Below are 25,186 nucleotides of genomic sequence, written 5' to 3'. Positions count from 1 at the left end.
TGGGGGGAAGAGAGAGAGCGACGGGGGAAGAGAGAGAGCGACAGGGGGGAAGAGAGAGCGACTGGGAGGAGAAGAGAGAGAGACTGGGGGGAGAAGAGAGAGAGACTGGGGGGAGAGAGAGCGACTGGGAGGAGAAGAGAGAGAGACTGGGGGGAAGAGAGAGAGACTGGGGGGAGAGAGAGCGACTGGGAGGAGAAGAGAGAGAGACTGGGGGGAGAAGAGAAAGAGACTGGGGGGAAGAGAGAGAGACTGGGGGGAGAGAGAGCGACTGGGGGGAGAGAGAGCGACTGGGAGGAGGAGAGAGACTGGGGGGAGAAGAGAGAGAGACTGGGGGGAGAAGAGAGAGAGACTGGGGGGAGAAGAGAGAGAGACTGGGGGGAGAAGAGAGAGAGAGAGAGACTGGGGGGAGAAGAGAGAGAGACTGGGGGGAAGAGAGAGAGACTGGGGGGAGAGAGAGCGACTGGGAGGAGAAGAGAGAGAGACTGGGGGGAAGAGAGAGAGACTGGGGGGAGAGAGAGAGAGACTGGGGGGAGAAGAGAGAGAGACTGGGGGAGAGAGAGAGAGACTGGGGGAGAGAGAGAGAGACTGGGGGGAGAAGAGAGAGAGACTGGGGGGAAGAGAGAGAGACTGGGGGGAGAGAGAGAGAGACTGGGGGGAGAAGAGAGAGAGACTGGGGGGAGAGAGAGCGACTGGGAGGAGAAGAGAGAGAGACTGGGGGGAGAAGAGAGAGAGACTGGGGGGAGAAGAGAGAGAGACTGGGGGAGAGAGAGCGACTGGGAGGAGAAGAGAGAGAGACTGGGGGGAGAAGAGAGAGAGACTGGGGGGAGAAGAGAGAGAGACTGGGGGAGAGAGAGCGACTGGGAGGAGAAGAGAGAGAGACTGGGGGGAGAAGAGAGAGAGACTGGGGGGAGAAGAGAGAGATACTGGGGGAGAGAGAGCGACTGGGAGGAGAAGAGAGAGAGACTGGGGGGAGAAGAGAGAGAGACTGGGGGGAGAAGAGAGAGAGACTGGGGGGAGAGAGAGAGACTGGGGGGAGAGAGAGAGAGACTGGGGGGAGAAGAGAGAGAGACTGGGGGGAGAAGAGAGAGAGACTGGGGGGAGAAGAGAGAGAGACTGGGAGGAGAAGAGAGAGAGACTGGGGGGAGAGAGAGAGACTGGGGGGAGAGAGAGAGAGACTGGGGGGAGAAGAGAGAGAGACTGGGAGGAGAAGAGAGAGAGACTGGGGGGAGAAGAGAGAGAGACTGGGGGGAGAGAGACTGGGGGGAGAGAGACTGGGGGGAGAGAGACTGGGGGGAGAAGAGAGAGAGACTGGGGGGAGAGAGACTGGGGGGAGAGAGACTGGGGGGAGAGAGACTGGGGGGAGAGAGACTGGGGGGAGAAGAGAGAGAGACTGGGGGAGAGAGACTGGGGCACAATTTTTGTCCGACCAAAAAGTAAACACGCCTATGAGAGTCCCCTAATGATAAGCTTTCTTTTGATATAACATATGTGTAGGTACGCTCTATAACTTTTGATTGTATAGTCGGACAGAGAGACAGACAGAGAGACATACTTATTTATATATATAGATAGATAGATTGATACACACCCTCCTGTCCTCTCTCTTGGCGCTGCCCTGTGCTGAGGGCTTTGCCCCTTTGTTTAATAAGGGAATCTGCGCAGAAGAAGCTGCAGCAAAGGGCTGAGGACTTACGTATTCTTCCTCCAGATTGAGGAGATGATCGATGGCGTTGTCAACGTTCTCGGGGAGCCCGGTGACCGTGACTCGATTTGGGTCATCGGAGCCAGGGGGTGGGAACCGGATATCGACCTGCAACAGAACGGAGGGCGGACGTGCGTGTCACTAAAGGAACTACCCTGTCTGCCAGTCGCGGCTCAGTGGGTAGTACTCGCGCGCCTCTGAGTCACAAGGTGGCGGGTTCGATACATTTTCGTTCAAAGTACTCATTGGGCATTACAACAACAACAAAAAACCCACACAATTTGATGAAAATGTCCCTTGATGGTTTAAGAAGTATTTGGTCGTGCCTAGACCACCTTTACGATGAATGGAGCCATTCATGGGTCACTTGAGATTGCAGGCCCAGCAGTGACGTTCCTTGGCCCAGGCTGGCATTGAGAAGATATGTCGTGGAGGGTCTGTGGCTAAAGGGACAGTGTTTTAAGGAAATGCCACATCTTATAAATGTATATGGTTTGAAAAAAGCTAAGGAAGGATATACAGTACATGCCATAGAGGGAGCGCAACGAAGGTTCACCAGACTGGTTCCTGGGGTGGGGGATTGTCCTATCAGGAGAGAGTGAGTGGACTAGGCCGATATTCCCTGGAGTTTAGAAGAATGAGAGGTGATCTCACTGAAACATATAAAATTCTTAGCGGGCTCGACAGGGTAGATGCAGGGAGGATGTTTCCCCCTGGCTGGAGTGTCTAGAACCAGGGGTCACAGTCTCAGGATAAGGGGTCGGCCATTTAGGACTGAGATGAGGAGGAATTTCTTCACTCAGAGGGTGGTGAATCTTTGGAATTCTCTACCCCAGAGGGCAGTCGTTGAGAGTATTCAAGACGGTGATCGATAGATTTTTGGGCACTAAGGGAATCCAGGGATATGGGGATCGGGCGGGAAAGTGGAGTTGAGGTCGAAGATCAGCCATGATCTTATTGAATGGCGGAGCAGGCTCGAGGGGCCGTATGGCCTACTCCTGCTCCTATTGCTTATGGTCTTATGTCCTCATGCTTCCCTTTGTCACACTGTAATTACACTCTCCCCGTCCCAGGCGTGTTGGTTGAGAAATAAATGTTGGCCCAGGACACTGGGGGAACTCCCCAGCTCTTCTGCAAAATAGTGGCCGTGGGATGTTTCACATCCACCTGAGAGGGTAAACGGGTCCTCAGTTTACCGTCTCATCCGGAAGACGACACCTCCGACAGTGCCGCGCTCCCTCAGTACTGTCACTGAGAGTGTCAGCCTAGAATTTGTGCTCGAGTCTCTGGAGTGGGACTTGACCCCACGACCTTCTGACTTGGAGACGAGAGAGAGTGCGACCTACAGAGCCACAGGCTTAAACCGCCAGCAATCTCGAGCGGGATAATCTCCACAGTGCACGGGCCGGCGCCCTCACCTTGAACTCCTCCATGATCTTGCGGATGGCCTTCCCCCTGCCCCCGATGATGCGGGCGTGAACCCGGTGGTCCAGGCTGATGTCCTCGCTGACCATCTCCTCCAGGTCGGCGACTATCTTCATGATGGCATCCTTGGCGGACTCGGCGTTCCTCTCGTAGCCTGTGATGGTGATCATATCCTGCAGGGGGGCAGCAAACACGCGCCAGTCAGACAAGGTGGGCTCCCTCTCCCCTCCACAAGAAACACATGAGGCAGCTGGGAATACAGTTACCGTAAAGTCCAGTGTATACGTCAACACATGAGTATGAGCAGTAATCTAAAACAGTAAGGTTCACCCAGCACCCGGTGTTCGCTGACCCTACATTGCCAACAATTTTAAAATTCTCATTCTTATTTTCAAATCTCTCCACGGCCTCATCCCCTCCCTATCTCTGTAGCCTCCTCCAGCCCTACAACCCTCTGCGCTCCTCCAATTCTGGCCTCTTGCACATCCCCAATTTTCATTGCGCCACCATTGGCAGCTGTGCCTTCAGCTGCCTGGGCCCCAAGCTCTGGAATTCCCTCCCTAAACCTCTCCGCCCCTCTCTCCTCCTTAAAACCTACCTCTTTGACCTGTCCTAATCTCTCCTTATATGGCTCGGTGTCAAATTCTGTTCGCTAACACTCCTGTGAAACATAGAAACATAGAAGGCAGGAGTAGGCCATTCGGCCCCTCGAGCCTGCTCCGCCATTCAATGAGATCATGGCTGATCATCCAAATTCAGTACCCTGTCCCTGCCATCTCCCCATATCCCTTGATCCCTTTAGCCTTAAGAAATATATCCAACTCCTTCTTGAATATATTTAATGAATTGGCCTCCACTGCCTTCTGTGGTAGAGAATTCCACAGGTTCACCACTCTCTGGGTGAAGAAATTCCTCCTCATCTCTGTCCTAAATGGCTTACCCCTTATCCTTAGACTATGACCCCTAAGTCTGGACTCCCCGGCCATCGAGAACATCCTTCCTGCATCTAGTCTGTCCAGGCCTGACAGAATTTTATAGGTTTCGATGAGATCCCCTCTCATTCTTCTAAACTCCAGTGAGTACAAGCCCAATCGACCCAATCTCTCTTCGTACGTCATTCCTGCCATCCCAGCTTTCAGCCTGGTGAATCTTCGCTGCACTCCTTGAAGCGCCTTTAAAGGCGCTGTATAAATGCAAGATGTTGTTGGTATTAGATATCATGTAGAGGCGTACGGGACAGTGAGGGGAAAGATTGATTTGCGGGGGGGGGGGGGGGGGGGGCAGTGTTTAAAATAATTAAATTATAAATTTCAAATAAAAGCCTCACTTTCCTGGGGAAGGAACAAGGCCCATGAGTGTCGTCACCAGTGGAACTTCCAGCCGGGACTGAATGTCTCCTGTAAGGGGCCTACGAACAATGGTCTTGGGCAGACTTGGTTCAGTTCCGCGTGGCCTGCAGAAACGTAACTGCCGCCCCCCCCCCCCCCCCCGCCAGTTCTGGCAGTCCCACGCAGCCAGGCCATGGGATGACGGGTGCGGGGAATAGAAGCGTTGTCAGAGTGTGCTTGGGGCAAAGCACACTGTTGGGAAATTTACTGTTCAATCCCGTGGCAATGCGAAGGGCGATCAGATATAACAGTCTCCCCCTCGCCATTCATCCTCCCCCTCGCCATTTTTTTTCCCCTGATGTAAAATAGATAATGGAGAACCAGTGGATGTGGTGTATTTGGACTTTCAAAAGGCTTTCGATAAGGTTCCGCATAAGAGATTAGCGTGTAAAGTTAAGGCACATGGGATTGGGGGCAAGGTATTGACTTGGATAGAGAACTGGTTGGCAGACAGGAAGCAAAGAGTTGGAATAAACGGGTCTTTTTCCGAGTGGCGGGCAGTGACTAGTGGGGTACCGCAGGGATCGGTCCTAGGATCCCAGCTATTCACAATATATATTAATGATCTGGACGAGGGAACTAGATGTAATATTTCCAAGTTTGCAGACGACACAAAGCTGGGTGGGCGTGTGTGCCGTGAGGAGGATGCCGAGAAACTCCAGTATGATTTGGACAGGTTGGGTGATTGGGCAGAAGCATGGCAGATGCAATATAACGTGGATAAATGCGAGGTTATCCACTTTGGTGTCAAAAACAGGAAGGCAGATTATTATCTGAATGGCAATAGATTGTGAGAAGGGGAAGTGCAACGAGACCTGGGCGTCCTTGTGCACCAGTCACTGAAAGTAAGCATGCAGGTGCAGCAGGCGGTTAAGAAGGCAAATGGTATGTTGGCCTTCATAGCGAGAGGGTTTGAGTACAGGAACAAGGATGTCTTGCTGCAGTTGTACAGGGCCTTGGTGAGACCACATCTTGAGTATTGTGTGCAGTTTTGGTCGCCTTATATGTTCTTGCCATGGAAGGAGTTCAGCGAAGATTCACCAGGCTGATACCTGGGATGGCAGGAATGACGTATGAGGAGAGATTGGGCCGATTGGGCTTGTACTCGCTGGAGTTTAGAAGAATGAGAGGGGATCTCATCGAAACTTATAAAATTCTAACAGGACTGGACAGACTAGATGCAGGAAGGATGTTCCCGATGGTTGGGGAGTCCAGAACCAGGGGTCACAGTCTAAAGATAAGGGGTAAGCCATTTAGGACAGAGATGAGGAGGAATTTCTTCACCCAGAGAGTGGTGAACCTGTGGAATTCTCTACCACAGAAGGCAGTAGAGGCCAATTCATTAAATATATTCAAGAAGGAGTTGGATATATTTCTTAAGGCTAAAGGGATCAAGGGATATGGGGAGAAGGCAGGGACAGGGTACTGAATTTGGATGATCAGCCATGATCGCATTGAATGGCGGAGCAGGCTCGAGGGGCCGAATGACCTACTCCTGCTCCTATCTTCTATGTTTCTATGACCTGTTTGCACCCACGGCTCGTATAGAGCGTGCGCTTCCTGCCCGCCATATTGGAAGCTTAGGAGGGCGTCTAGCGCCCGAAAAATGGGTGAATTTCTAAACCCGTGCATTGCAACCATATTTGTTGTAACAGACTGAGAGGTGACAGCGCCATCTCTGGAGCAAGCAAGAATAACAGGGGAGGGGGGGTTGTACTGTTTTTAGGACTCACACTGCCACCCTGTGGAGGAGCTAAGAATAGCAGGCATGACTCTTCCAGCCTAACCTACACCCTTCAATGTACTGAGAGAGCATTACCACACTGCCGACTCGAGGATTTTGTAAACGGTTAAAGCGTTATCTCTGCGAAACTTTCGAGACCGATATTCGTCCAGCAACAGGAAGCCTTACCGGCACACACGAGGGTTACCTGATTTTCATCGCCTTTATCAGGGAACTGAATGTTAACGTCGTGGTCTTTCCGAATCTGTGAAATGACAGCTCCTTTCCTTCCGATGATCTTTGGATGGTACTTGGGATCGACCGAGATGGTCAGCTTGAAGCCCCGTAAAGCCTAGAGGAAATGCCACATTATTACTGACGCGCATGCAGAGGAGGGTCGTGGGCCCTAAGCTCTGGAATTCCCTCCCTAAACCGCTCCGCCTTGCTCTTCTCCTTAAGGACACTTCTTAAAACCTCCCTCGTGGACCAAGGTTTTTGGTCACCTGTCCTAATATCTCGGTGGCCCGGTGTCAAATTCTGTCTGATAAAGTCAGGTCCTGTGAAGCGCCTTGGGATGTTTTACTACGTTAGAGGAGGGAGGAGGCTCGTGTGGAGCAGAAACACCGGCACAGACCAGCTGGGCCCAATGGCCTGTTTCTGCGCTGTCCAATTCTATATACAGGAAACTTTCTGGTATCCGGCATGGACGGGACCGACGTGGTGCCGGTTCATCAACAATTCCGGATACCCGAACGCTATAGTAAAAGATAGGGAGCTCAGAGCTCCGTATAAAGCAACAAACCCACAGCTTCAAAACAATCGGCACAAGTTCCAAGCGTCTCTGTAGCTTAGCAACAGCTTCAGCTACACCCTTGCACAGCAACAAATGGAGTAAAAAAAGTAATAAAAGTAATAAAAGTTACCTGAACCGACTCCTGAATTTTGCCGGTTAACCGACATTTCCGGTTATTTAGGGGCCGGTTAATTGAAAGTTTCCTGTATCAGAATGTCACTTCCCACCCCTGCCGCACCACACCACCGAAACGCTACTGGCAGCGCCTCTCGTGTTGTGCTCCGGGCCCAGTTAAACTCGTGCCTGCCCTTGCCGCGTGCGCCCGCCCACGTGCGGCACCCGGGGTGAGGGGGAACACACCCGGTCCTCTTGTTCTGCCTGCAGCTCTCTGACCCGCTCGAGGATCCCGGCTTGCGCTCGCTCCAGGTTCGCCGGTAAGCCGGTGATTTTGATGATGTCGGACTGCTGCTCCGGAGGGGGCACGGCGATATTCACCTGAAACAAGAGAGAGAGGCTAACAGATTTACAATGCTGCAGGATGCCTGCGCAATGATATTGGTCTGGAGGGAACAAAATTGCAAATGACGCTAAGGGGGAGAGATTGTGCTGATTTGGCGGGGGGGGGGCTGAAATTAATGTAGTGAGTATGGATTTTGGGCAGCAGTAGCCTGCGCCCGATCCTCCCTGGAAGTTCGGCAGTTGCCATATTGGTCCGGGTGACTTTTAGTCGTCCGGAGTGGCCGCCTGTATCGAGCACAGAAGTAATTAAAATAAGTAAATAAGGGCCCTGACCTCGCTGGCCTAACTGGCTCCCGGTCCAGCAATGCCTCCAATTTAAAAATCTCATCTTCGTTTTCAAACCCCTCCGTTGCCTCGCCCCTCCCTATCGATGTAACCTCCTCCAGCCCTACAACCGCACCCCCGCCGCGATCTCTGCGCTCCTCCAATTCTGGCCTCTTGAGCATCCCCGATTTTAATCGCTCCACCATTGGCGGCCGTGCCTTCAGCTGCCTGGGCCCCGAGCTCTGGAATTCCCTCCCTAAACCTCTCCAGCTCTCCGCCTCTCTCTCCTCCTTAAAAGATGTTCCTTAAAACCTACCTCTTTGACCAAGCTTTTGGTCGCCTGTCCTAATGGCTCCTTACGTGGCTCAGTGTCAATTTCTATTGGTTGGCGCTCCTGTGAAGCACCTTGGGACGCTTTTACTATGTTAAAGGTGTTATATAAATGCAAGTTGTTGTTGCTGTGACGCCTATTCAACAGAATGCAAATCACACAGTCCCTTAGGGTGCCCGTAGCCTTGGCCAGTATCCTCCTCGTCTGGTGTGGCACTTAGATAGAGAAGGTCAGTGCCGAGACACCAGTAGGGGAGTGGTAATTAGTCCCAGTGACCTGCGACAGGGATGAACCGGGGATCCCAGTCATTTCATTTGTTTAGCGAAATTTGACAGCCAAAGTCTGTGTTGAAGTATGACGGGGCTTAAAGGGTTAAATTACGAGGACAGGTTGCATCGACTAGGCCTGTATTCCCTCGAGTACAGTAAGGGGTGAGCTAATCGAGGTGTTTAAGATGATCAAAGGATTCGATAAGGTAGATAGAGAGAAACTATTTCCTCTGGTGAGGGGGGAGTCCAGAACGAGGGTGCGTACCCTTAAAATTAGAGCCAGGCCGTTCAGGGGTGATGTCAGGAAGCACTTCTTCACACAAAGGGAAGTGGGAATCTGGAACTCTCTCCCCCAAAAGGCTGTTGAGGCTGGGGGTCAATTGGAAATTTCAAAACTGTGATTGATAGATTTTTGATGGGCAAGGGTATTAAGGGCTACGGAGCCAAGGTAGGTAGACAGAGTTAAGGTACAGATCAGCCATGATCTAACTGAATGGCGGAACAGGCTCGAGGGGCTGAATAGCCTCCTCCTGTTCCTATGGTGCAGGTGTAGCTTCGAACGCAGCCGACGGCTGTGCCTTCTGGGGAGGTGGGGAGAGGAACCCACAGGTCCATGCCACAACAGAGACGTGACTATCATAGAATCACCGAATGGTTACAGCACGGAAGGAGGCCATTCGGCCCGTCGAGCCCGTGCTGACTCTCTGCAAGAGCGCTCCAGCTAGTCCCACTCCCCCGGCCCTTTCCCCGTAGCCCTGCACATTTTTGTTTTTCCTTCAGGTGTTTGGTTCGGTCAAAAGGTGTTTGGATATATACTTGAAGAGGAAATGTTTGCAGGGGCTATGGGGAAAGAGCGGGGGAAGCGGGACTGATTGGACAGCTCTTTCAAACAGGTGGCACGGGCAGGATGGGCCGAGGGGCCTCCTTCTGTGCTGTACGATTCTATCTACAGGAAACTTTCGATTTACCGCCACCTAAATAACCGGAAATCTCGGTTAACCGGCAGAATTCAGGAGTAGGTTCAGGTAAGTTTTATTACTTGCCTTCCTCCATCTGTTGCTGTGCAAGGGTGTGGCTGCAGCTGTTGCTAAGCTACAGAGACGCTTGGAACTTGTGGCCATTGTTCTGAACCTGTTGCTAAGCAACAGGGTTTGTTGCTTTATACGGAGCTCTCAGCTCTCCGTATCTTTTACTATAGCTTTCGGTTATCTGGAATTTTTGATGAACCGGCACCACGTCGGTGCCGGATAAAAAAAAAGTTTCCTGTATTAAAATTCACTCTTGGGATGTGGGCGTCACTGGCATTTATTGCCCGACTCCGAGTTGCCCCTGATACAGCTGAGTGGCTCGCTAGGCTACTTCAGAGGGCAGTTACGAGTCAACCACACTGGTGTGGGACTGGAGTCACATTAAAGGCCCAGACCGGGTCGGGGCCATAGGTCACCTTCCCCTAAAGGACGGCAGTGAACCGGTTGGGGTTTTATGACAATCTGATAGCTTCAGGGTCACTGACAGCAGCTTTTTAATTTCCAGCTTTGTTAAGCTGAATACAAATTCTTCAAACGTGCCTATGAGTGGGATTCGAACCCCTGATACTTTGGGTTATAAGTCCAGTAACATAACCACTCCACCACTGTACCCCACCAAGAGTCCATGAACACCGCATGCGTTAAAGTTCAGTGGCGAAGGGGAGGAGCCCCAATCAGCGGCAACGCGGGTCAGAGAGGGCTAATTCTCCAGCCCGCGCTCCCACTGACTAAAGCCCCACCACCACCCCCTCCGCCACTGCTGGGAGTGCAGGGTCGCTGTATTAACCCTTATCCCCCTTTGGTGACATACCGCAGTCAAGCAACCAAGTGCTAACATATGTCCGGCGCCATCACTAAAGATTCTTAAAGAAAAGAGAAACTTGCATTTCTATAGCGCCTTTCGCCACCTCAGGACATCCCAAAGCGCATCACAGCCAATGAAGTGCTTTTCGAAGTGTAGCATCTGGTGTAATGTGCAGCCAATTTGCACACAGCCAGCTCCCGTAACGTGAGAATGACCAGATTATCTGGGTTTTTTTTAAGTGATGTTGGTCGAGGGACAAACATTGGTCCAGGACACCGGGGAGAACGCCCGCTGCTCTTCTTCGAAATAATGCCGTGGGCTCTTTTACGTCCACCTGACGTTACCAGGGAAAGCACGCTAGCAGTCCAATGGGTTCAAGGGGCAACTAGACAGGTTGCTGGAGGGAGAAGGGATTGTGAACATGGACTGTTGGGCCGAATGGCCTTCTCCCATCCTTAAAGATTCTTATGCCATTGCCATTCTGCATAAACACTTGGAAACCTCCTAGTAAACCAATCACAGGTGTGAAGACAGTCAGAAGCACTGGATAAATGGCTGCAGGATGACTAAATGCCAGCTGGTGGCGCTGCTGTGTCTGTAATCAGCAGCAGCAGAGGCCTGGATTCAGTACAGGACACCTCTCTATGAATTCTTTTTTATTATTTGTTCCTGGGATGTGGGCGTCGCTGGCAAGGCCAGCGTTTATTGCCCTTGAGAAGGTGGTGGTGAGCTGCCTTCTTGAACCGCTGCAGTCCGTGTGGTGAAGGTACTCCCACAGTGCTGTTAGGAAGGGAGTTTCAGGATTTTGATCCAGCGACGATGAAGGAACAGCCGATATACTTCCAAGACAGGATGGTGTGTGACTTGGAGGGGAACTTGCAGGTGGTGGTGTTCCCATGCGTCTGCTGCCCTTGTCCTTCTAGGTGGAAGAGATCGCAGGTTTGGGAGGTGCTGTCGAAGAAGCCTTGGCGAGTTGCTGCAGTGCTTCTTGTAGATGGTTCACACTGCAGCCACCGAGTAACCTTCTAACCTAGTAATCTACAGGGTCCTGTGTCAGATCACGTGTCTGGCGTTGCTCAGTGGGTAGCACTCTCTCGCCTCTGAGTCAGAAAGTTGTGGATTCAAGTCCCACTCCAGAGACTTGAGCCCGTAATCCAGACCGACACTCCCAGTGCAGTACTGAGGGAGCTGCACTGTCAGAGGTGCCGTCTTTCGGATGAACCCTTATGCTGAGGCTCTGTCTGCCCTCTCAGGTGGAGAAGGGGAAGTGCAACGAGACCTGGGTGTCCTTGTGCACCAGTCGCTGAAGGTAAACATGCAGGTGCAGCAGGCGGTTAAGAAGGCAAATGGTGTGTTGGCCTTCGTAGCGAGAGGGTTCGAGTACAGGAGCAAGGATGTCTTGCTGCAGTTGTACAGGGCCTTAGTGAGACCACACCTTGAGTATTGTGTGCAGTTTTGGTCGCCTTATCTGAGGAAGGATGTCCTTGCCATGGAGGGAGTGCAGTGAACATTCACCAGACTAATACCTGGGATGGCAGGAATGACGTATGAGGAGAGATTGGGTCGATTGGGCTTATACTCGCTGGAGTTTAGAAGAATGAGAGGGGATCTCATTGAAACTTATAAAATTCTGGCAGGACTGGACAGACTAGATGCAGGAAGGATGTTCCCGATGGCCGGGGAGTCCAGAACCAGGGGTCACAGTCTAAGGATAAGGGGTAGGCCATTTAGGACAGAAATGAGGAGGAATTTCTTCATCCAGAGAGTGGTGAACCTGTGGAATTCTCTACCACAGAAGGCAGTAGAGGCCAATTCATTAAATATATTCAAGAAGGAGTTAGATATATTTCTCAAGGCTAAAGGGATCAAGGGGTATGGGGAGGAAAGCAGGGACAGGGTACTGAATTTGGATGATCAGCCATGATCGCACTGAATGGCGGAGCAGGCTCGAGGGGCCGAATGGCCTACTCCTGCTCCTATCTTCTATGTTTCTATATAAAAGATCCTACGGCCACAATTTTGAAGAAGAGCAGGGGAGGAGTTCTCCCCGGTGTCCTGGGGCCAATATTTAGCCCTCAACCAACATCACTAAAAACAGATGATCTGGTCATTATCAGATTGTTATTTGTGGGAGCTTGCTGTGCGCAAATTGTCTGCCGCGTTGCCGACTTTACAACAGTGACAACACTTCAAAAAAGTACTTTCATTGGCTGTAAAGCGCTTTGGGACATCCTGAGGTGGTGAAAGGCGCTATATAAATGCAAGTCTCTCTTTATTCCACATATTGATCCTTCTTTGTGTGAAAAAAATTCCCTGAAATCAGTGCGAACTTTACTTTTTACAAGTTTGAACCTGAGGCGGACTGACAAGATAAATATGTCTGGTTTACCACTTGAACAAACTGGACAAGATGTTGTGAGGCATCAAGGTGCTAAATAATGACAGGTAACACAGCTTACAGCTGTGAGGAACTCGGATTACATAGAAGGCGATGCCGCCCAATAGGTCCATGTTTACCTCATACTCTTCCATCATTTTGCGAATGCCACTGCCCTTTTGCCCGATGATGTATCGATGCAGGTCAAAGGGAACCTCCACTTCCACAGTAAGCGGGACCAAGGCCTGGGCAATAACAAGAGCTGCGTCAGATTCTGTCTGGACAATAGGCTTTCGTTCAACAAGCATTCGCTTTTATCAAGCTGGTGTGCAGCAGATGAGGAGAGTCAGTGCTGAAGAACGTAACACTTTACTTTTCAGACACTCCCAGGGCAGGTACAGCACGGGTTAGATACGGAGTAAAGCTCCCTCTACACTGTCCCATCAAACACTCCCAGGGCAGGTACAGCACGGGTTAGATACAGAGTAAAGCTCCCTCTACACTGTCCCATCAAACACTCCCAGGGCAGGTACAGCACGGGTTAGATACAGAGTAAAGCTCCCTCTACACTGTCCCATCAAACACTCCCAGGGCAGGTACAGCACGGGTTATATACAGCGTAAAACTCCCTCGACACTGTCCCATCAAACACTCCCGGGGCAGGTACAGCACAGGTTAGACACAGAACAAAGCTCCCTCTACACTGTCACATCAAACGCTCCCAGGGCAGGTACAGCACGGGTTAGATACAGAGTAAAGCTCTCTCTACACTGTCCCATCAAACACTCCCAGGGCAGGTACAGCACGGGTTAGATACAGAGTAAAGCTCCCTCTACACTGTCCCATCAAACAGTCCCGGGGCAGGTACAGCACGGGTTAGATACAGAGTAAAGCTCCCTCAACACTGTCCCATCGAACACTCCCAGGGCAGGTACAGCACGGGTTAGATACAGAGTAAAGCTCCCTCTACACTGTCCCATCAAACAGTCCCAGGGCAGGTACAGCACGGGTTAGATACGGAGTAAAGCTCCCTCTACACTGTCCCATCAAACACTCCCAGGGCAGGTACAGCACGGGTTAGATACAGAGTAAAGCTCCCTCTACACTGCCCCATCAAACACTCCCAGGGCAGGTACAGCACGGGTTAGATACAGAGTAAAGCTGCCTCTACACTGTCCCATCAAACAATCCCCAGGCAGGTACAGCACGGGTTAGATACAGAGTAAAGCTCCCTCTACACTGTCCCATCAAACACTCTCAGGGCAGGTACAGCAGGGGTTAGATACAGAGTAAAGCTCCCTCTACACTGTCCCATCAAACACTCCCAGGGCAGGTACAGCACGGATTAGATACAGAGTATAGCTCCCTCTACACTGTCCCATCAAACACTACCAGGGCAGGTACAGCACGGGTTAGATACAGAGTAAAGCTCCCTCTACACTGTCCCATCAAACACTCCCAGGGCAGGTACAGCACGGGTTAGATACAGAGTAAAGCTCCCTCTACACTGTCCCATCAAACACTACCAGGGCAGGTACAACACGGGTTAGATACAGAGTAAAGCTCCCTCTACACTGTCCCATCAAACACTCCCAGGGCAGGTACAGCACGGGTTAGATACAGAGTAAAGCTCCCTCTACACTGTCCCATCAAACAGTCCCGGGGCAGGTACAGCACGGGTTAGATACGGAGTAAAGCTCCCTCTACACTGTCCCATCAAACACTCCCAGGGCAGGTACAGCACGGGTTAGATACAGAGTAATGCTCCCTCTACACTGTCCCATCAAACACTCCCAGGGCAGGTACAGCACTGGTTAGATACAGAGTAAAGCTCCCTCTACACTGTCCCATCAATCACTCCCAGGGCAGGTACAGCACGGGTTAGATACAGAGTAAAGCTCCCTCTACACTGTCCCATCAAACACTCCCAGGGCAGGTACAGCACGGGTTAGATACAGAGTAAAGCTCCCTCTACACTGCCCCATCAAACACTCCCAGGGCAGGTACAGCACGGGTTAGATACAGAGTAAAGCTCCCTCTACACTGCCCCATCAAACACTCCCGGGGCAGGTACAGCACGGGGTTAGATACAGAGTAAAGCTCCCTCTACACTGCCCCATCAAACACTCCCAGGGCAGGTACAGCACGGGTTATATACAGAGTAAAGCTCCCTCTACACTGTCCCATCAAACACTCCCAGGGCAGGTACAGCACGGGTTAGATACAGAGTAAAGCTCCCTCTACACTGTCCCATCAAACAGTCCCGGGGCAGGTACAGCACGGGTTAGATACAGAGTAAAGCTCCCTCTACACTGTCCCATCGAACACTCCCAGGGCAGGTACAGCACGGGTTAGATACAGAGTAAAGCTCCCTCTACACTGTCCCATCAAACAGTCCCGGGGCAGGTACAGCACGGGTTAGATACGGAGTAAAGCTCCCTCTACACTGTCCCATCAAACACTCCCAGGGCAGGTACAGCACGGGTTAGATACAGAGTAAAGCTCCCTCTACACTGCCCCATCAAACACTCCCAGGGCAGGTACAGCACGGGTTAGATACAGAGTAAAGCTGCCTCTACACTGTCCCATCAAACAATCCCCAGGCAGGTACAGCACGGGTTAGATACAGAGTAAAGCTCCCTCTACACTGTCCCATCAAACACTCTCAGGGCAGGTACAGCAGGGGTTAGATACAGAGTAAAGCTCCCTCTACACTGTCCCATCAAACACTCCCAGGGCAGGTACAGCACGGATTAGATACAGAGTATAGCTCCCTCTACACTGTCCCATCAAACACTACCAGGGCAGGTACAGCACGGGTTAGATACAGAGTAAAGCTCCCTCTACACTGTCCCATCAAACACTCCCAGGGCAGGTACAGCACGGGTTAGATGCAGAGTAAAGCTCCCTCTACACTGTCCCATCAAACACTACCAGGGCAGGTACAGCACGGGTTAGATACAGAGTAAAGCTCCCTCTACACTGTCCCATCAAACACTCCCAGGGCAGGTACAGCACGGGTTAGATACAGAGTAAAGCTGCCTCTACACTGCCCCATCAAACACTCCCAGGGCAGGTACAGCACGGGTTAGATACAGAGTAAAGCTCCCTCTACACTGTCCCATCAAACACTCCCAGGGCAGGTACAGCACAGGTTAGATACAGAGTAAAGCCCCCTCTACACTGTCCCATCAAACACTCCCAGGGCAGGTACAGCACGGGTTAGATACAGAGTAAAGCTCCCTCTACACGGTCCCATCAAACAATCCCCAGGCAGGTACAGCACGAGTTTGATACAGAGTAAAGCTCCCTCTACACTGTCCCATCAAACACTCCCAGGGAAGGTACAGCACAGGTTAGATACAGAGTAAAGCTCCCTCTACACTGTCCCATCAAACACTCCCAGGGCAGGTGCAGCACGGGTTAGATACAGAGTAAAGCTCCCTCTACACTGTCCCATCAAACACTCCCAGGGCAGGTACAGCACAGGTTAGATACAGAGTAAAGCTCCCTCTACACTGTCCCATCAAACACTCCCAGGGCAGGTACAGCACAGGTTAGATACAGAGTAAAGCTCCCTCTACACTGTCCCATCAAACAATCCCCAGGCAGGTACAGCACGAGTTTGATACAGAGTAAAGCTCCCTCTACACTGTCCCATCAAACACTCCCAGGGCAGGTACAGCACGGGTTAGATACAGAGTAAAGCTCTCTCTACACTGTCCCATCAAACACTCCCAGGGCAGGTACAGCACGGGTTAGATACAGAGTAAAGCCCCCTCTACACTGTCCCATCAAACACTCCCAGGGCAGGTACAGCACGGGTTAGATACAGAGTAAAGCTCCCTCTGCACTGTCCCATCAAACACTCCCAGGGCAGGTACAGCACAGGTTAGATACAGAGTAAAGCTCCCTCTACACTGTCCCATCAAACACTCCCAGGGCAGGTACAGCACAGGTTAGATACAGAGTAAAGCCCCCTCTACACTGTCCCATCAAACACTCCCAGGGCAGGTACAGCACGGGTTAGATACAGAGTAAAGCTCCCTCTACACGGTCCCATCAAACAATCCCCAGGCAGGTACAGCACGAGTTTGATACAGAGTAAAGCTCCCTCTACACTGTCCCATCAAACACTCCCAGGGAAGGTACAGCACAGGTTAGATACAGAGTAAAGCTCCCTCTACACTGTCCCATCAAACACTCCCAGGGCAGGTGCAGCACGGGTTAGATACAGAGTAAAGCTCCCTCTACACTGTCCCATCAAACACTCCCAGGGCAGGTACAGCACAGGTTAGATACAGAGTAAAGCTCCCTCTACACTGTCCCATCAAACACTCCCAGGGCAGGTACAGCACAGGTTAGATACAGAGTAAAGCTCCCTCTACACTGTCCCATCAAACAATCCCCAGGCAGGTACAGCACGAGTTTGATACAGAGTAAAGCTCCCTCTACACTGTCCCATCAAACACTCCCAGGGCAGGTACAGCACGGGTTAGATACAGAGTAAAGCTCTCTCTACACTGTCCCATCAAACACTCCCAGGGCAGGTACAGCACGGGTTAGATACAGAGTAAAGCCCCCTCTACACTGTCCCATCAAACACTCCCAGGGCAGGTACAGCACGGGTTAGATACAGAGTAAAGCTCCCTCTACACTGTCCCATCAAACAATCCCCAGGCAGGTACAGCACGAGTTTGATACAGAGTAAAGCTCACTCTACACTGTCCCATCAAACAATCCCCAGGCAGGTACAGCACGAGTTTGATACAGAGTAAAGCTCCCTCTACACTGTCCCATCAAACACTCCCAGGGCAGGTACAGCACGGGTTAGATACAGAGTAAAGCTCTCTCTACACTGTCCCGTCAAACACTCCTGGGGCAGATACAGCACGGGTTAGATACAGAGTAAAGCTCCATCTACACTGTCCCATCAAACACTCCCAGGGCAGGTACAGCACGGGTTAGATACAGAGTAAAGCTCCCTCTACACTGTCCCATCAAACACTCCCAGGGCAGGTACAGCACGGGTTAGATACAGAGTAAAGCTCCCTCTACACTGTCCCATCAAACACTCCCAGGGCAGGTACAGCACGGGATAGATACAGAGTTAAGCTCCCTCTACACTGTCCCATCAAACAATCCCCAGGCAGGTACAGCACGGGATAGATACAGAGTTAAGCTCCCTCTACACTGGTGGAGGGTGTGATCGTGCTTCCCCACCCTCACATACATCGCTCCATCAGGCGGTGCCTCCTGCTGGAGCAAGACAGCCTCTGCGCCCACAGTGAAGTCCCAGGAATCCCAGGACAGCCTTAATGGGGGACTGGCCCCAGCGATCCGGGTCTCCTCGCCCACCTTGTTCCTGACCATCGCGCCCGCGGAACGCTCAGCTGCCCGTCCCTAAGGCCGGGAGAATTGGCCCGTTTATCCCAAAGCTTTGCGCACGGGTAAGGGGAGCGGGTGACTTACCAGCAGTGCCTCGCGGGCCGCCTGACACTTCTCCTTCCGGCCCGAGATAACAATGACGTCGCACTTCCTGGGAGCGGGCTCCGCCTCCCTGAGGTCAGAGTTCAAGTCACCGTTCTCCTGAGGGTGCAGATCCAGACCTGCTCGATGGCAAGAACCCAGCACGCATCAGAACGGCACCCGTAGAAAGCTACCTGTCACTTAATGAGTGGAGCCAGGCCGGCACATGAGCAGCAGGAGGAGGCCATTCAGCCCCTCGAGCCTGCTCCGCCAGTCAGTGAGATCATGGCCGATCTGCACCTCAACTCCATCGACCCGCCTTTGCTCCGTATCCCTCGATACCCCATACCCAACAAAGATCTATTGATCTCAATCCTGAAAACTCCAACTGACCCCCAGCATCCACAGCCTTTTTGGGGGAGAGAGTTCCAGATTTCCACTACCCCTTGTGTGAAGAAGTGCTTCCTGACATCACCCCTGAACGGCCTGGCTCTAATTTTAATGTTATGCCCCCTTGTTCTGGACTCCCCTCACCAGAGGAAATAGTTTCTCTCTCTCTACCCGATCAAATCTTTTAACATTTTAAACACCTCGATTAGATCGCCCTCTCAATCTTCAGGGAATACATGCCAAGTCTTTGCAACCTGTCCTCATTAATTTAACCCTTTTAGCCCCAGTATCATTCTGGTGAATCTGCGATGCACCCACTCCAGGGCCAATATGTCCTTCCTGAGGTGCGGGGCCCAGAACTGAACGCAGTTACTCCAGGGGGGGTCTGACCGAGGCTCTGTACAACTGAAGCATCGCTTCATTGAAGTGTCAGCCGTGGCTCAGTGGGTAACACCCTCGCCTCTGAGTCGGGAGGTTGTGGGTTCAAATCCCACTCCAGAGACTTGAGCACATAAAGCAGTGCTGAGGGACTGCTGCACTGTCGGAGGTGCCGTCTTTCGGATGAGACGTTAAACCGAGGCCTCGTCTGCTCTCTCAGGTGGATGTAAAAGATCCCATGGCCACCATTTCGAAGAAGAGCAGGAGGAGTTCTCCCCGGCGTCCTGGGCCAATATTTATCCTTCAATCAACATCACCAAAAACAGATTATCTGGTCATTATCACATTGCTGTTTGTGGGAGCTTGCTGTGTGCAAATTGGCTGCCACATTTCAAAAGTACTTCGTTAGCTGTAAAGCGCTTTGAGGTGGTCGTGAAAGGCGCTATATAAATGCACAAGTCTTTCTTTTTTCTTTCTGAAAAAACAGATTACAGGAAACTTTGAGTTATCCGGGGGCGAAGATCCGGCAAGCTGGAACCACCGGCAAAAATCAGGAGCCGTTTTTTATTCTTTTTGTTTCTTCTCTTTGCTTTTTTTGAACAGTCAAGCACTGCAAGGTCTGTAGCTATAGCAACAGCTTCAGCTACAGACGCTTGCAGCCACACCCGAGTGTTTAGAAGCTGTTGCTAAGCAACGGTGTTTGTTGTCATTCAACATTAACTCTGGAGTGTCCGGCAGTTTTGAGGCAACGGCAGCAGCTCGGTCCCGTCGGTGCCGGATAGCACAAAGTTTCCTGTATTTGGTTATTATCACATTGCTGTCACTTCACAAAGTACTTCTGTTTGTGGGAGCTTGCTGTGTGCAAATTGGCTGCCGCGTTTCCCACATTACAACAGTGACCACACTTCAAAAGTACTTTGTTAGCTGTAAAGCGCTTTGAGGTGGTCGTGGAAGGCGCTATATAAATGCACAAGTCTTTCTTTTTTCTTTATAAAAAACAGATTATCTGGTTATTATCACATTGCTGTCACTTCACAAAGTACTTAATTGGTTGTAAAAGTGCTTTGGGATGTCCCGAGGTTGTGAAAGGTGCTGTAGAAATGCAAGTCTTTCTTTCCCCACCCCCCATCCCTTTGTATTCCAGCCCCCTTAAGCTAAAGGCCATTAGTCCATTAGGCTTTGTGACTGCTCTGTATGTGCGGATAAGAACCTTGTTCTGTGTCATACAGGCAAGAAGGTCCCAGTCTGAGCTGGGCTAGCTGATCTCAGCGAGGGCTATGATAGGGGGGCGCTACCAGTTGCCTCAACATCCCTGGCCTCAGGACTGGGAAGAAATCAGCCAGAGTTTCTGCGCCTGATCAACAGCAACAACAACTTGCATTTATATAGCGCCTTTGACGTCCCAAGGCGCTTCAGAGGAGGGTCATCAAACACAATTTGACAACGAGCCACGTAAGGAGATATTAGGACAGGTGACAAAAGCTTGGTCACAAAGTCATGCAGCGGGAGGCTGCGACCACCCCCTGCTGGAAGGCGCGCCCTTCCTGGCCAAACAGCTCGCCGACACTCACTGTGTGAGGAACGTGTGAGTCGGAAAGCCCTGTGGAACTAGCACCTTCAGGGCAAAGTACAGCTGCAGGGTGGTCAACGTTCCCGCTAAGCTGCGAAGCCTGGGACCGGCTTATCCAATGGTAAATTTCGCACATGCGCCAAAAGTGCACGGGCCGCGCGGCCCCCCCAAAATTTTTGGGGCAACACAGGGTAATATAAAATGACCCAGAGTGGAATAAGAGGAGCTAAGAATGGACAATTAAACTCAAGTCCGGCTCTCCTATTCTAGCTTTGCACAAGGTGGGTACGAGTTGACACGTATGTTGCCTTGTGAGAGAAACCAGCCTAACGTGGGGGTATCTAGAACTAGGGGGCATAGTTTCAGGATTAGGGGTCGGCCATTTAAGACGGAGATGAGGAGGAATTTCTTCTCTCAGAGGATCGTGAATCTTTGGAATTCTCTACCCCAGAGAGCGGTGGAGCGGAGTCAGTGAATATATTCAAGGTGGAGATAGACAGACATTTGAGCTACAGGGGAGTCGAGGGGTATGGGGAGAGAGCGGGAAAGCGGAGTTGAGGCCAAGATCAGATCAGCCATGATCTTATTGAATGGCGGAGCAGGCTTGAGGGGCCGAATGGCCGACTCCTGCTCCTGTTTCTTATGTTCTAACGAAACCTCCGTCACCCACAGCCTGTCCCCACTCCCTCTCGAATCAGACCTGTCCTCCCTGATCTCCACCCGCCCACAACCGACCTCCGCTATCTCCTCCAGCCCAACCTCCCTTCTCGGGCCCCCTGCTCTTCCGACTCTGGCCTCCTGCTGCCGCGTTCCGGTGCCCTGAGCCCCATCCCGCCCTCACCGTACGTAGCAGAGCCGATCAAACATCTCGATGCGTCTCTTTTCCTAAACCCCTCCCCGCCACCAAAACCTACCCCTTCAGTCACCTCTCCGGACTCCTGTGCTGCTGTTTGACGTCCGTCTCTTCCCTGGGAAGCCGGGCCTGTTTACTGCACTAAAGGTGCTCTATCAGACTCTAGATACTGGTCCCCTGTGTTGTAATTACAGGGCTGAGCCCCACTATGAAGCCGCTAAATAAATGCCTATTCATCTAAATGAGGCTGATCTCCTCATTAACAAGTGGAAAGTCAACCTCAACAAAGCCCCAATTCCCCCAGTGAGTAGCTATTTACGGAGCGTTAACAGGCTTTCCATAAAGCTCCATTAGATTTCCAACACGGGTACGCAAACAAAGATGTCAGTTGCTCGTACTCTTGCATTAACGTTCGAAGGTGGTGGGTTCGAGCCTCTACTCCAGAGACTTGAGCACATAATCCAGGCTGACACTCCCAGTGCCAGTACTGAGGGAGAGTGCTGCACTGTCGGAGGAGCTGTTAACCGGAGAATCCTGTCCTGCCTGTTCAGGTGAACGTGAAAGATCCCGCAGCACTATTTAGAAGAAGAGCAGGGGCGTTCTCCCCGGTGTCCTGGGGCCAATATTTTTCCCTCAATCAACATCAGTAAAAACAGATTATCTGGTCATTATCACCTTGCTGTTTGTGGGAGCTTGCGGTGCGCAAATTGGCTGTCGCGTTTCCCACATTACAACAGTGACCACACTTCAAAAAGTACTTCATTGGCTGTAAAGCGCTTTGAGACGTCCGGTGGTCGTGAAAGGCGCTGTATAATTGCAAGTCTTTCTTTTTTATTCGAAGGTAGTTATCAACCTGTCTGGCTCAAGTCAGAGGCTATCGCCCAGAACTTCTCTCTACGCGGGGTTTCCTCCGATCTTCCGCCGGCCAATCAGGAGAGGACCCGAGGAAATTTCTGGCGCATGTCTAAAGCCTTTGAAGAGAGATAGGCCAGACTAAGACATAAGGAATAGAACCACTGTGTCGGACTATTATGTACAGTACATCATTCGGCACAGCGGTTATAAACTATTTCTGGTCACCACATTACAGGAAAGATGCGATCGCACTAGAGAGGGTACAGAGGAGATTTACGAGGATGTTGCCGGGACTGGAGAATTTTAGCTATGAGGGACGATTGGAGAGGCTGGGGTTGTGCACTTTGGAACAGAGGAGGTTGAGGGGAGATTTAATTGAGGTGTATAAAATTATGAGGGGCCTAGATAGAGTGGATAGGAAGGACTTATTTCCCTTTGCAGAGAGGTCAATAACCAGGGGGCACAGATTTAAAGTATTGGTAAGACTAGAGGGGAGTTGAGGAGAACTTTTGTCACCCAGAGGGTGGTGGGGGTCTGGAACTCACTGCCTGAAAGGGTGGTAGAGGCAGAGGCCCTCATCGCATTTAAAAAGTACTTGGATATGCGCTTGAAGTGCCGTAACCTGCAGGGCTACGGACCAAGAGCTGGAAAGTGGGATTAGGCTGGTTCGCTCTTTTTTGGCCGGTGCAGATACGATGGGTCGAATGGCCTCCTTCTGTGCCGCAAATTTCTATGATTCTTATTTTCTACTGCGCTCCGAGTTAGTCGAGCTTAACAAGCCTCTGTAAAATTATATATTGTGTTACTGTTGCTATTTCCTTGTTCGGTTACGGTTTAATAAATTTGTTTGGCAGCTGCCAAGGCCCCAAGCTCTGGCATTCCCTCCCTAAACCTCTCCGCCTCTCTCTCCTCCTTTAAGACGGTCCTTAAAATCTACCTCTTTGACCAAGCTTTTAGTCACCAGTCCTAATATCTCCTGATGTGGCTCGGTGTCAAATTTTACATAGAAATTACACAAAATATACAGCACAGAAACAGGCCATTGGCCTCAATGCGTCTGTGCTGGTGTTTATACAGGAAACTTTCTGGTATCCGGCACTGACGGGACCGAGCTGGTGCCGGTCGATCAACACTGCCGGAGAAACCAGCGCTAATGTTAAAACATATACGGAGCTTCTGAGCTCCGTCTGAAGCAACAAACCCTGTTGCTTAGCAACAGCCTCAAAACAGTCGGCGCAGCTTGCAAGCGTCTCTGTAGCTAAGCAACAGCTTCAGCTAGACACTTGCAGAGCCAGGACTGGAGAAAAAAAGCAACAAAAAGTAAAAAAAACTTATCTGAACCGACTCCTGAATTTTGCCGGTGGATAGAGCATTCCGGATATTTAACCTCTGGTTAAACGAAAGTTTCCTGTATTCCACACGAGTCTCCTCACATTCCATCTACCACATCTCAGCCTTGCAGCATACCTTTCTATTCCCTTTTCTCTCACGTACTCGTCTAGTTTCCTTTTGAAAGCATCTAAGCTATTCGCCTCAACTACTTCCTGTGGTAGCGAGTTCCACATTCTAACCGCTCTCTGAGTAAAGACATTTCTCTTTATATTCCCTGTCGGATTTATTAGTAACTATCTTGTATTTATAGCCTCTAGTTTTGGATTCTCCCGCAAGCAGAAACTTTGTTTAATAATCGCTCCCTCGAAGCGCCTTGGGACATTTTTACTACGCTGAAGGCGCTATATAAATGCAGGTTGTTGTTAAATAGGAGCCGTAGTCGGCCATTCAGCCCCTCGAGCCTGCTCCGCCATTCAATAAGAACATAGCCGATCTTTGACCTCAACTCCACTTTCCCGCCCGATCCCCATATCCCTTGATTCCCAAAAAAGCATCGATCTCTGTCTTGAATATACTCAACGACTGAGCATTCACAGTCATCTGGGGTAGAGAATTCCAAAGATTCACAACCCTTGGAGTGAAAAAAATTCTCCTCATCTCAGTCCTAAATGGCCGACCCCTTATCCTGAGACTGTGACCCCTGGTTCTAGACACCCCAGCCAGGGGGAAACATCCTCCCAACATCTACCTTAAGAATTTTATACTTTTCAATGAGATCACCTCTCATTCTTCTAAACTCTAGAGAATATAGGCCTAGTCTACTCAATCTCTCCTCATAGGACAAGCCCCTCAAGTGAAGTGGACTCTCTATTCAGTCCCTGGGTATCCAGGCGGGTGAAACACTCTCTGCACGACATAGGGTTCACCTACGAAAGTCTGAAGAACAGAAGTCAAAAATATTGCTCAGCACAGCAAGGATGGGCCGAATGGCCTCCTTCTGTGCTTTATGATTCTATGAATATCTGGAGTAAGACACGGCAAAGAAACATGTACCAGAGCGGGATAAAAAACAGCAGTGGGACCAAAATGGGTAACAATAATAAAGATACGGAAAGACACCACAGACTCATGCTTATATTCACAGGCCCTCAAATGGATATCTTCAACATGAAAACAACATTGTGGTCGAGCGTTAATTCTGGGATGGGAATCGAGCGTCGGGCCTCCGCCGGTTCCACATGCCATTCAATCCTTCGGACACATACCTTGATTTTCATCCCGTTCAGGGAACTTGATCTGCACGTCGAAATCCCTGGTGATCTGCTGGACCTTGGAGCCCTTCAGCCCCATGACTGCTCGATGGAACCGCTGTGAGATCACACACTCCAGGGTCACCTGGGCTTCCTGTAAGGCACAAGTGGAGAAAGAGAAAAAAAATATCAGAACGAGGAGTCATTTTAGAGGAGTACTTGTGCATTCAAAGCCTTTTAGACTTCAAAGTGTGACGATTCCTTAAATTAGAAGGGCAGGTTTTAACTTCCACTGCTGGTGGATCGGTCTCCCGTTAAGATACTGCTCGATGGGGCATTGTAGAGGCAGCATTTCTCTGCATCTTGGTTTTCAATAACAACGGGCATTTCTACAGCGCCACTGACTTGGTAAAAGGTCCCAAAGTGCTTCACAGGTGCAATTATCAAACAAAATTTGACACCGAG

The 25,186-nt window shown here is 50.9% G+C and overlaps 1 protein-coding gene across 5 annotated transcripts in view; it reads right to left on the bottom strand.

Moving 5' to 3' along the window:
- hdlbpb (high density lipoprotein binding protein b) overlaps positions 1 to 25,186 on the bottom strand; it is a 180,824-nt gene that overhangs the window by 10,083 nt on the left and 145,555 nt on the right. For all 5 annotated transcript variants that reach the window (XM_085977349.1, XM_085977348.1, XM_085977352.1 and 2 more), the window contains 7 exons: positions 24,737 to 24,875; positions 18,097 to 18,233; positions 12,765 to 12,869; positions 7,392 to 7,526; positions 6,447 to 6,590; positions 3,121 to 3,300; positions 1,694 to 1,810 (listed from right to left, as the gene is read on the bottom strand). In XM_085977349.1, coding sequence (XP_085833475.1) covers positions 1,694 to 1,810; positions 3,121 to 3,300; positions 6,447 to 6,590; positions 7,392 to 7,526; positions 12,765 to 12,869; positions 18,097 to 18,233; positions 24,737 to 24,875 — 957 coding nt within the window. The remainder of the gene's footprint in view (positions 1 to 1,693; positions 1,811 to 3,120; positions 3,301 to 6,446; positions 6,591 to 7,391; positions 7,527 to 12,764; positions 12,870 to 18,096; positions 18,234 to 24,736; positions 24,876 to 25,186) is intronic.

This window comes from Somniosus microcephalus, unplaced genomic scaffold (genome assembly GCF_052327205.1).
Source record: "Somniosus microcephalus isolate GS21.2 unplaced genomic scaffold, FLI_Smic_1.0 unresolved_chr4, whole genome shotgun sequence".
Lineage (NCBI taxonomy): Eukaryota > Metazoa > Chordata > Chondrichthyes > Squaliformes > Somniosidae > Somniosus > Somniosus microcephalus.
Note: the sequence above shows the minus strand (reverse complement) of the source record. Positions and strands in the feature narration are given on the sequence as shown.